The 11,121-nt window shown below is 37.5% G+C and overlaps 1 protein-coding gene across 1 annotated transcript in view; it reads right to left on the minus strand.

The window, feature by feature from the left end:
* LOC135654989 (myosin-6-like) overlaps window positions 1–11,121 on the minus strand; it is a 33,397-nt gene extending 22,276 nt beyond the window's left edge. The window contains exons 1-14 of the mRNA XM_065175683.1: window positions 10,835–11,121; window positions 10,627–10,723; window positions 10,030–10,158; window positions 9,617–9,760; window positions 9,265–9,410; window positions 9,021–9,177; window positions 8,834–8,892; window positions 8,581–8,740; window positions 6,310–6,459; window positions 6,074–6,210; window positions 5,825–5,971; window positions 5,573–5,674; window positions 1,218–1,275; window positions 997–1,098 (exon numbers count right to left, since the gene is read on the minus strand). Of these exons, the coding sequence (XP_065031755.1) occupies window positions 997–1,098; window positions 1,218–1,275; window positions 5,573–5,674; window positions 5,825–5,971; window positions 6,074–6,210; window positions 6,310–6,459; window positions 8,581–8,740; window positions 8,834–8,892; window positions 9,021–9,177; window positions 9,265–9,410; window positions 9,617–9,760; window positions 10,030–10,158; window positions 10,627–10,629 (1,494 nt within the window). The 5' untranslated portion in view covers window positions 10,630–10,723; window positions 10,835–11,121. The remainder of the gene's footprint in view (window positions 1–996; window positions 1,099–1,217; window positions 1,276–5,572; window positions 5,675–5,824; window positions 5,972–6,073; window positions 6,211–6,309; window positions 6,460–8,580; window positions 8,741–8,833; window positions 8,893–9,020; window positions 9,178–9,264; window positions 9,411–9,616; window positions 9,761–10,029; window positions 10,159–10,626; window positions 10,724–10,834) is intronic.

An 11,121-nucleotide genomic window follows, 5' to 3' on the forward strand; every position in this document is an offset into this window, starting at 1 on the left:
AGGGTGCCTTCTGGATGCTCAGCTGATGGACTATTCCTGAACTTTGATGTGCATTTGTCTTCTATTTATTTTCTCACGTATTATTTATATTGATTTCTATTAGCTTTCCAACCTCCAGTTCAACTCTTAATTATCACAATTATTCAGATCTTACCATTATTGATGCATCATAACAGATCTTCTGGGCAGAAAAGCACTTGTATCATATGATTATGGGCCTAGAGGTACTACATTGTGCTGTAAAAATATAATCCTTAACAAAGATTAATTGTAGCTAACAGATGTCAATTGAAAATAAACTTAACAATAAATTCTCTTACATGATAAGAGTCCACAAATCCTTGAAGAACTTTTGAGATTATAATAACTGCTTTGTTAGAAGTGGTTCATGCTCCTTTGATATGTAAATGAGTTTAATCTTTGAATCCATGTAATTTTAAAAGGCATAACAGTAGAATTTATAGGCAACCAGAAAATTGAGCAACATGTCTGAGAAAGTAGCATGGTAGAAACTTGTAAGTAGGCTATAATAATACAAGCTTGATGCGGGCAATTGCACATATGACAGGGGAACTAAGTTCCGGCATTAACAGGCAGGTACTAAAATATACTGTAAAGAAAATAAAATCACTCTAATAGTGTGTCGCAAATTCCCAAAGAATTGCACAATGAACATTTTACTTTCGAAATTTGTACAGCCAGTTCATAGTTTTAAAGTTGATTTATCTAGCTATTTAGGAGTAGTAAAGATGATTCTTCAAAAAAAATTGGCAATTGATTATTTGGGGAAAATAGTTAAAATGACAGACCAAAAGAATATAAAAAATATAAGCAACACAAATTTAATGAACGCAAATTTCAATACTGAATAATAAATTACAATAAACATTTAATGACTTGTTAACTTGCAGGTCTATGGGAATGCTCATCTATTGATGGCAGTCAATGTAAAAGCAATTTTAAATTACAAATAACCAAGGTAAACCTATAAACAACCTTTTCAATAAGATCCAGAATGTCCTGGTTGTCAATAAATTCAATATAACTCCAGTCAATTTCTTCTTTCGTATATTCCTCCTGTTCCATCTTAAAAACATGCTGTTGCAAGAAGCAAAAAATAAATCAGAAATCATCTGGTGCATATAAATTAATTGTCTTCCCAACATAGTATGTTTAGGAACTACTATGCAAATGGAAGATAATTTCCATATCCAAACCTGATTAAAATGCTGCTGCAGTTTTTCATTAGTAAGATTGATACAAAATTGCTCAAAGCTGCAAGTGATGCATACGTTAGAATTTAAAGCATGACTGTTAAGATCAGAGATTAAGGAATCCAGTAAAATGATTAGCTAGTTACAGTTTAAACAAGAACAGCCATATATTAGTAAAAGGCATCAAACAGTACAACTGATATGCATAAAAGATAAGAAAAAATCAATGGTAAGCATGGGAAGAGAACAAGTTGCTTAAAGTAACCACTAACCCATTACATCTGTCAGATAACCTTATAAAACTTACTGCTACACTCATTTCAATGTTTGTGCATACCAAGCTCAAGCATTTCTAGATTTATGGTTCTCGTCAACAACCTAGTACCAAGTGCTTCTGCCAAAGAGAGGATAATAGGTTCTATATTTTCCCTTCTCTTTTGTTGTAGGGGTTGAATTTCTTAAACTAGATATCAGATCAAATGGGGTACCACAGATTCCCCATCTAAAATCCTCATCAGAGAAAAGGAAGTTGGACTGATTCAAGGGTTGGAGGTCACTCCTTATCTTTCAAAATAACTATCCTTTCAAACATAATGCATGTGAGAATCCTTGAAGCAAGGATTAACATTTGGGGTATCGGAACCATGGTGGTCCATGATCAGACTTGTATGGGTTTGGTCAGTGCTGGCATACCACCACATAATATGCCAGCATGTACCGAAAAGAGTGAACCAAAATGAGCAACCTAGAACCCTACGCCCAGAGTCTATAGGAAAACAGATCAGACAACCTGAAAAGGGATAATTTGCTTCTAGAATAACTCCTGAACTAGTAAATACTAGATGTTACCAACCAGCCCAAGCAAAAATAGAATTTCTTGTCTTGAAGACCCACGGAGTCATGAAATTAATTTTGGCACACTACAAGATGTTCTATTTTTTCCATAAAAAATGTGTTTACTCAAGAACTCTAAAAGATTTAAATCATATATAGGAAGATTGTTTACAAAAAAAAAACAAATTCACATTCAAATAAATAAGAATTACACAAGAACCAAAATAGTCTTTTAGTAAACTACTTTATCCTATTACCTAAAATTTATATTGTCAACTAATTTGACTTAAACATATATGGCCCTACCAATTGGAGCCAGGCCACTCCTGGAATCTAATTGGGAATCTTTTATCAAGAAATTTGAAATCAAGTTACATAGAAAAGCCAAATTTCATTTATGGGAGTAAGATTAATAGTGTAAACTCAATGCCTCATCAACTGCACTCTTCATTATGTCTTTTTTTCTCAAATTGGTTAATAAAAAAGCTTGATGCTTTAAGAGGACCTTGCCTTTTACTAGGTAAAAATAAAGCCATAGTGAATATTACTTTGTTTCATTGACTTTTTTTTTGGCAAAAAAGTAAAAAGATAGATCGGGGTCCTAAGTGTAGAGAAATTCAATTATTTCAAGATGATTACCCCTCTGAATTAATGGGCAAAAGGAAGAACTTTAACCTATTTCACAGTGTCTCTTGGTGGTGGGTACTTGTTTTGCTATATCTTGGCTCTTTTGGTATATGGAAATTGGTCGTTGCATTCATGTTTAGCAAGATTCATAGCTCAAACAACATCATTTTCCTCTTACTTCAGAGTTATCCACCCATTCAAAACATGCTCCAAGCCCCAACTTTAAGTTTTCTGTTGTATCATTTTATCACCCCAACTTTAGAGTTTTCTGTTGTATCATTTTATCACTTCTCTAACTCACAATGCCCCCTCTGAGTCTCTGGGAAGTGAATCAGTAGCCAATTTGTCTTCTGAAAGCAGAAGTTTTTATGCGGCTTGCCCTAAAAAGAAGAATTTACATCAACTAGTTATTGCAAACAAAAGATGGATTTGGGACACATCTTATTCTTTGTGCTCTTATCATGTTGAGCAAGGTCAATTTCATGTACTGGTCCGGGCTCGAAACGGTACTTTATCAGTCCATATCGTGTACTAGTGTCATTATGTCGGTACATATCAAATTTTGACAAAAAGCCTAATAAGGCTGAAAAATACAAAAAAAAAAGTAAACTGCTTGGTACAGACCCTGTACCACTCCATCTCGGGTGGTACCGACCCTGTACCAGTGTACCATCTGTTTACATTCAGTGTCCCAATGAACTATCGGTGCCGGTCAGTACCATCCTGGTACCGAACATGAATCAAGCGGTGCAGATGTACATCCGGTGTATCATCAGTTTACATTCGTCTGTGTAACCTGTCGAGCCAGTAAATACCACCCATTCGAACCATACCGGACCATATTGAACGGTATTGCAAATCTTAATGTTGAGAATATGAGCCACATCTAAATAGGCATAATGTGGTTTCAGAGATGCGGAAATTAATAATTTCTGTGCTCTAGGATCTTGCAAATCTTTACGATATCTGTGGGGAGTCAACAAATAGTTCTCTGTGTTGTCCTCAACATAAAATTTGGGATGGATGCTGTAAAGATAATAAATAGTAAAAAATATTTCATGATCTTTATACCAAATTACCAATCGTGAGGAACTTCTCAAAAATGTTGTGTGGTGATTCTTTTCTTGGAAGATTAATTGCCTAAAAGAGGACAGCTAAATGTGATTTTTCTTTTTGGCTTGGACACTGTTGTACTGATCACTGAACCATTTATTGGTTCCCATTCTTCTTCTCCCTTCTTTGCATTTATGCTCTTTCATTCTCTTAATGAAATGAATATGGGTAGGCCTAAATAATAACCAGATGAAAGATGGTCTGGAATCTGGATATTTATGGGTGTAAAGAAATTTGAAAAATGGCACAACTAAATATGCTTAAGATGATAGATTTAGATAAAGCATATCCCATTATCTGAAGGAAGCAAGAACTGTCAATCCACTAATTTCTAGAAAACTGAACTAGTTTCATGCACTTGGCTGATTATTTTTTTTCTCTTGAAGGTTCCAGTACCTGAATCTTTTGTTTCTTGGAAGTTCAGTATCTTCAAAAGGTGATTAAATTGCTCAAGAGGATCTTTAGGCACCCACATATACCAGTACAATACAAGTAAAATACAGTGTCAATGTACAATACAGTCAGCCATGTCAGCGGTACAGAAGAAACCCTCGCCACAGAAAATACGAAAGAGACAGAATTTAGATCCAATATTGGACTCAAAAACAGAAGCCAGTGCACAAGGCTCCTGCCTTATGCTGGTTCCAGAGAGAGTCAATTGACCCTAAATCCTAAATCCTAAACCTTAAACTTAACTCTCCTTCGGAGACTCAATGAGCACCTTTCATACACTGAGGTGATTGGCACGACTGAGAGTAGAGAGTGGTTAAAGTCCCACTATCTACATAATTGCTGTCATGTAAGATAAGAGTCAAACCTAATGCCACTGTCACTGTTCGAAAGGCAGAAACAGTCTGAAAATGCCTGTTGATGTACTCTATCATGGAGACTAGGATAAGTGGGTGATGGTCTAGTTCACTAATGGCGAAGCCTCTATTAGCCATTTAAAGCATTCAGAGAATCAATCCAACCTTAGCCAAACTCAGTGCACCAGTTGGATTTAAATGCATCCTGAATAGGACATGACGGATCATGACCAAAACTGGCTGATGAAATTTCCAGTATATGTGTTTGTCTAGATGCAGATTGATACACACCGAAATGCTGGTTTCTTTTGATCTTGCAATCCCTGTGCAGCAATCTTACAAAATATGGTTCAGTATTTTGTTATATCCAACTTTTGTGCTGCAAATCCTTCTAGCAAAAATAGAACTTCAATGTATTTGCCTAAAAAAGTATCTAAAACAAAATGTCTGCATGAACGGCATAATAAATAGCAGCGAGATGCCAGCCTGCCAGATAACTTTTCTTCATAAAGTTCCATGCTAAGAGAAAGCAACACATGAAATTGGTGAGCGAGTACCACACTCCAAATTCTGGCAAAACAAGGAAACTCCAAAGAGGTCTAAGAACGAGAGGCAGAAGATATTTCTATAGCAATTCTACTTTGTCAAACCAACAAAATATTATCCAAACTCTCCCTGAAGCTTATTTCCAATTACAAGTAGACTTCATGGTAAATTACATAAATTTTACTTGAAACCTCTTAAGATTAAGTGTAGGATATTTAAAACTTAATCCAAGACATCAAACACAGACCACACCTACAGCATATAATATACTCCATCTTTGATGTAGTTCTGTTAGAAAAAATCAAGTTGAACTGGACTCAGCTTAGCAATGATCATGCAAGAAAACACATATCTGCACCCCAGATTTGATGCAAATCATGCAAATATTTTGACATCTTCCATGATGAATACAAAAGCGTACCAGTGAAGCACCTGTTTGTCTTGAAACTTTCAAAGCCATAAATATCCAGCACTCCAATCAAAAACTTTGAATCAGGATCTTGACCAATCGAACAGTTAATCCTGTTCACCAGCCTGCATAACACAAGAAAAGCACTAAATAGTATAGCAAGTAGGATGACTACTTAAAAAAGAACAACCAGATTGAACAAGATCCAGTACTGGTAAGCATCCATGTTAACAATTTCATTTTTCAAAGCTCATTAGCAATTCAGTATCACTGACCAGTCAAACAACCGTGAGTAAACAACTTTTGCCAAAGCATCACGGCTAAGAGCCGCAGCTTCTGGATTTAGATTTTTGGTAATGTTCTCACCACGAGTTACAATAATGCGCTTACATAATGAATCCTCAAGAGCCTTTTCATTGCACCTACAAGAAAATGTGTTGCATTTGTTGTATTTGTTTTTGCTAAAGATATTTTTGTAGTATGATAGTAAAATGAATAGAACTTGGGATAAGAAATGGGTTTACATGAAAAGCTCTGCAGCAGTTCTAAGATGGTACCAAGACTTTTCATCTTTGGGTACAGATGAATCTTCTTCTTCTCCTTCTGCAAATTCAACATTTCCTAGATGAAGGATAGCTGCCACTACTCTGAAAATTGCATCCTGAATAAAGCAGACATTGCAAAAGATGAATAAAACACCTACATAAATATTTATTGAAGGATGTAAAATCTTTGTGAAGAGAACAAGAAAAAGAAGTACCTGTTCATCAGAGCTGATTCCAACAACATCCATTGCTCTTCTAGTTGCCAAATATTCCTCGGACTCATCTAACCCGTCAATCTCATAGCAGTTAGACTGATTTAGGTAGTGAAATGTTCTAGGATTTCCCACTTTATATCTTTCAATGTCCTGTTTAAACATTGGCGACAGTGAAGTCAAATTTGGCTAACCACTCAAAACCATGATATCACAATAAATACCGATCCAAGCAACCATAATATAACACCGTTTTTCCCTTCCTTTTGCTGCTTACTCTCTGTCTTCTGCTCTCTTACTATTTATATTTCCTTTTTCTTAATCTTGAGAGTGGAAACACTTTAAGGTAAAGTGGTTAATACTTAATAGAATCTTGGACGTGCAGTCACTATAGCAGAATAAGAATCTTTAAGAGATTCAAGGGGCAGTGTCAACCTGAATTGAGTACTGTTTTGTAGGACATCAAAAAGTGTAGGGACAATTACCTGAAAGCAATGTCATCACAGAATATCTATGCTCAAGTTAGATGTTGCTGAACATACCCCATCCTTCTTACATCAAATGGATAATTTGATGTATGAGAACTTTCGTGGTGTTACAAGATTGCCGTCCAGAGGCTAATAAGGTAGGCTTCAATCTCAATCACTCAAAATACTAGTAGCTTAAATTCATTCCAACAGCAGAAAATAACATAGAATAGAAATGAAGAGAATAATGGAAGATTATAGTAGTGAAATGAAAAACATAAACCATAAAGGAAGAAAGAGAGATACAGCTTGCAGATCAGGAGCCCAACCATGAGCAAATCCTGAATAGTTGGGACTTAGAGCTTCTTGTTGTTGGCTGGAAGATAAGGATATTAATTCTTCCCAAGATAATCAAATGATTGCTCAGTATTGGACTGAACACATCTTTACAGCAATTTTAGCCTACACTTCTAATCTCGTCATGCTTCTAAATAACGGAAAATTAACCCAAGAGCATATGAAGAAACTCAGTTAACAATATAATATATATGGCCAAAACGCAACACAGTTAAGAATGAGACGATGTCCAGTCAATAGCATTATGAGGGCCACTCCTTGCATTTTTGATATCATTCCCGCTGATCAATTCCCTGAGAGCAGGTATTACAGTGTGTTTCTTATGTGGTGGAAGTCCTCACTCAGACTTATTCATTCAATCGACCAATTACAGTAGCATACAAAAGTTATACAGCAGCTCATCCGTCATTTCATGTCTATTAAAACAATTTATAGTGACTGACAGAATACAAGGATATTAAAGCTATTTTATTATCTAAGAATTTCCAAGTTCAGCTGAATCTTACTCTAAAAAATACCAAACACCCCTTTCTATAAATATCAGATTCATATCCTTTTAGTGGAGCATTAAAACTTCATCCTGTGGTTGTTGCTTCTAGGCAACCATGTGTCTATCATTGTATTCCTACAATATTTGACTGTGTAATCGGGAGACTTAGCCAGTGATAACAGGTTTTCACTTTAAATAATAAGTTCTATCACCTCACATTAATCCTAGTTGGATGGCTTTGTTTACCTACAAGACTAGCTTTATCTTCAGCACATTATGCTTGGACCAGCACACACTAGATGGCGTTTACTGGTCCAAGCTTGAACCACATGTGGATGAGGGCTTTTTGCCTGATCCAGTTCAGTAAGTAGGTTGCCAGCTGGGCTTACCGCTTGGGTTTTTTTGTCCCTTACCAGGCCTGGACTAAGTAATATGCCCACCTCCGATTCAAAATTAATTCATTTTAGTTTTGACAGTTGTTGCTGTCTTTTAAATACCTCTCTCTCTCTCTACCCTGCTTTGACTTGTGCCACTTGCTGTCTCACGACGCCTGCCCGGTACTTCTCCTCCCTCCCCCCACCTCCTCTGTCTCTGCCTCCTCTTCCTCCTTTCATTCTCCTCCTCTCCCCTTCATGGTGTCAATTGTAATGTCGATGTACCATGTGTTATCGTACCGGACCTGAACTGGTCAAGCCAAGCAACAATGCATACCAGACCTATACCGTCCTGGCCAGGGACCGATATGGGTCCTACATTGAGATTTAAATCCATGGTCAGATTACCAATTAATTAGAACCCCTCTCACTATCAATTCACCGTGTAAAACAGATTTCGGGGAAAGAACTCAAGCAAAATAATTTCAATGGGCCATACTATTTAATTCGAGCATAACAATAGTTTCTTTGAGTAAAATGTACGAGGAAGGTAGTGACTAACAACCACCTAAAACAGAGAAAATACCTCTGATGGAGCCGCACATATCATGTAAAAGCAGTGGTAGTTTCTCTCAGGATCAGATATTTGACAGACACGAGATCTTTCAAGCAGGTATGTTCTAACAGCACCTCCTGTAATCCTCCCTTTCAGATCGAACTGTATCTCGACAAACTTGCCAAAACGACTGGCATATGTGGGAACATCGGGAATATCAAGTCAATTAAAGAAAAAAATAGAATCCTTCCAGATGGAAGAAGGAGAAACATTGATGAATTACCTTGAATTATTGTTCCGGACTGTCTTTGCATTACCAAATGCTTCAAGCACAGGATTGGACTGGATGAAAGAACTAAGATTAAAAAAATAGCGGAACAGCATTTTGTCCAGTAAAAATAAAAAATGGTGATCTACAAAGTCACACATTCCAAAAACAAAAGGCATAAACTAATGGGTGATTATCAGACCTCCAAAATTTGTTGCTCCACGGACCGCCCTTCAGTTGCAGCCTTACCTCCCATATAAGCAAGAAAGCGCATAAGCATTTTGGTACTTTCTGTTTTTCCAGCCCCACTTTCTCCACTGACTAAAATTGACTGGCTTGTTTCATCAATCATCATACGTCTGCACATTTGCAGAAAAACAAAAGTAATGTTATGAATACTCAAATAGGTGATACATTCTTTAGAATGCTTAATTTAAGAATATTACCTATATGCAGCATCAGCAATAGCAAAAGGATGTGGAGCTAATTCGCCAAAGTCTGCCCCTTTATACTCTTCCATCATGTGGCTGTTATAAAGATGAGGCAGTCTTTGAAAAGGGTTGACAGCAATCAGTATATTCCCGGTGTATGTCTGACAGCATGTTTAATCCATTAGCAGTGTGTTAGAAGATGCAATAACTAAACAATTAGGACCTCCGCCAACTTAAGTCCAAACAAATCAGATGGCAGATAAGGCCTTAAATGACACACATCCTTAACTGATTCCAACTTACTGAAAGATTAAGGGCCTCATGCTAGAAAACTTGTAAATGTATTAAATAGTCAATGTCCACTTACGTATATTTCATTCATCATAAATCTTGATCGTAGGTTATGCAAAACTCCTGGTTCATGCAGATAAGATAACTTTGTCATGTCATCCACACCACAAGCCGGTGCTTCGGTATCCTTTGGATGCACATTCATCACCTTAGCTGTAACCTGCAGTGAAGAACAGAAATCCCAATAGGACATGGTTTCACATGTTTAAGGTTCTAGCACTCATTAACAAGTGCATGCTATTTGTGAGAAACAAGACAAGGCAATTGAAAAGAATTCTCATAACGGAAGTTGAAATATATTATGACAAGCATATTTCATGAACACAGATCAGCTCTACAGCACAAGATGCAGCCAGGTCAAGAATTCAGTTCTGTACATTCATCCAAAAAGTGTGGAATCAGACAAATTTTTAGGCCATGAGCACTCACCACTTTTTCATCAGTACAGCAGATGTTGACCTCATCTCCATTGACCTCCAGGACCTCCCCATCAATCCAAGCCACATCAGAATCCTCGGTCCAGACATGTGATCCCACTGCGAGGTGGATTTGATTGGCCTGTCATGCAACAAGAAAAAGATAACTAGACCATGATTAGTGATGCAAATCAGATAACTAGATAAATCGGCAGGCGTAGTAGGTAGTCATATCAAAATGGCATTCATCAATGATCAGGTTCACAAAGATCCGATCCCTTTAGCTGATTGAAAAGAACAAAATCTTCGACAAATTAACCAATTGAAAAACACGTCTCTGAAATACACCAGAAGACAAAAGGAAATAACATGTTTGTCTCCTTGAATTAATCGAAAAACAATCATTCGTTTTATGTTTATCACATTTCCTGCTCCAAGAAGTCAATGAGATGGTTACACGAAAGACATATATCCGTTTCTTGCATGATTCCACGATCATTTACTCGTTTAATTCACAAAACTCGGAGTCATTCCTAAATGCATTAAAGTTTTATTGATTCGCCCATTCCAGATTCCACAGATCACAAGACAATAAGAGTCGCGAACGTACCATTGCGCGCACAAGAATCAAGTCAGCACCCCAATTTCTTGATTCGCCCTCAGCCAGCAACCATCAAGAATCCCCAATCAAAACCAAGAAGGAACGCCTAGAACAACCAAAGCAAGATCCCAAATGTCAAAAAGAAGATCCAAGATTTCCAAGAAAAGTCAAATCCTTCTTCGTCCGGCCATTCGGATTCCCTCTTTCTCAACCGCACCTTCAAGATCGAACTCGCAACGATCCGATCAGGGCATAAAACGGCTCCCTCTCGCCCTTCATCTCCCTCCGTCACCACCCCTTCGACCTCGCTTCCTGGTGCACCTGAGCTGGCAAGGGATGGGGGCTTCTCCTCCGAGATTAGAGTGACAAGATCGTTTCCGCAACCGTCACCTCGATCGCCGCCCTCACGACTCCTTTCGGCCCCTTCTTGCTCAGGCGAAGCCCTCCCGTTTTCCGCCTCGATTTCCTCTCTCACCTGTCCTCTGTTTTGGCTTCGGCGTTGGC

This window comes from Musa acuminata, chromosome BXJ1-4, assembly GCF_036884655.1.
Source record: "Musa acuminata AAA Group cultivar baxijiao chromosome BXJ1-4, Cavendish_Baxijiao_AAA, whole genome shotgun sequence".
In the NCBI taxonomy this organism is placed as follows: Eukaryota; Viridiplantae; Streptophyta; class Magnoliopsida; order Zingiberales; family Musaceae; genus Musa; species Musa acuminata.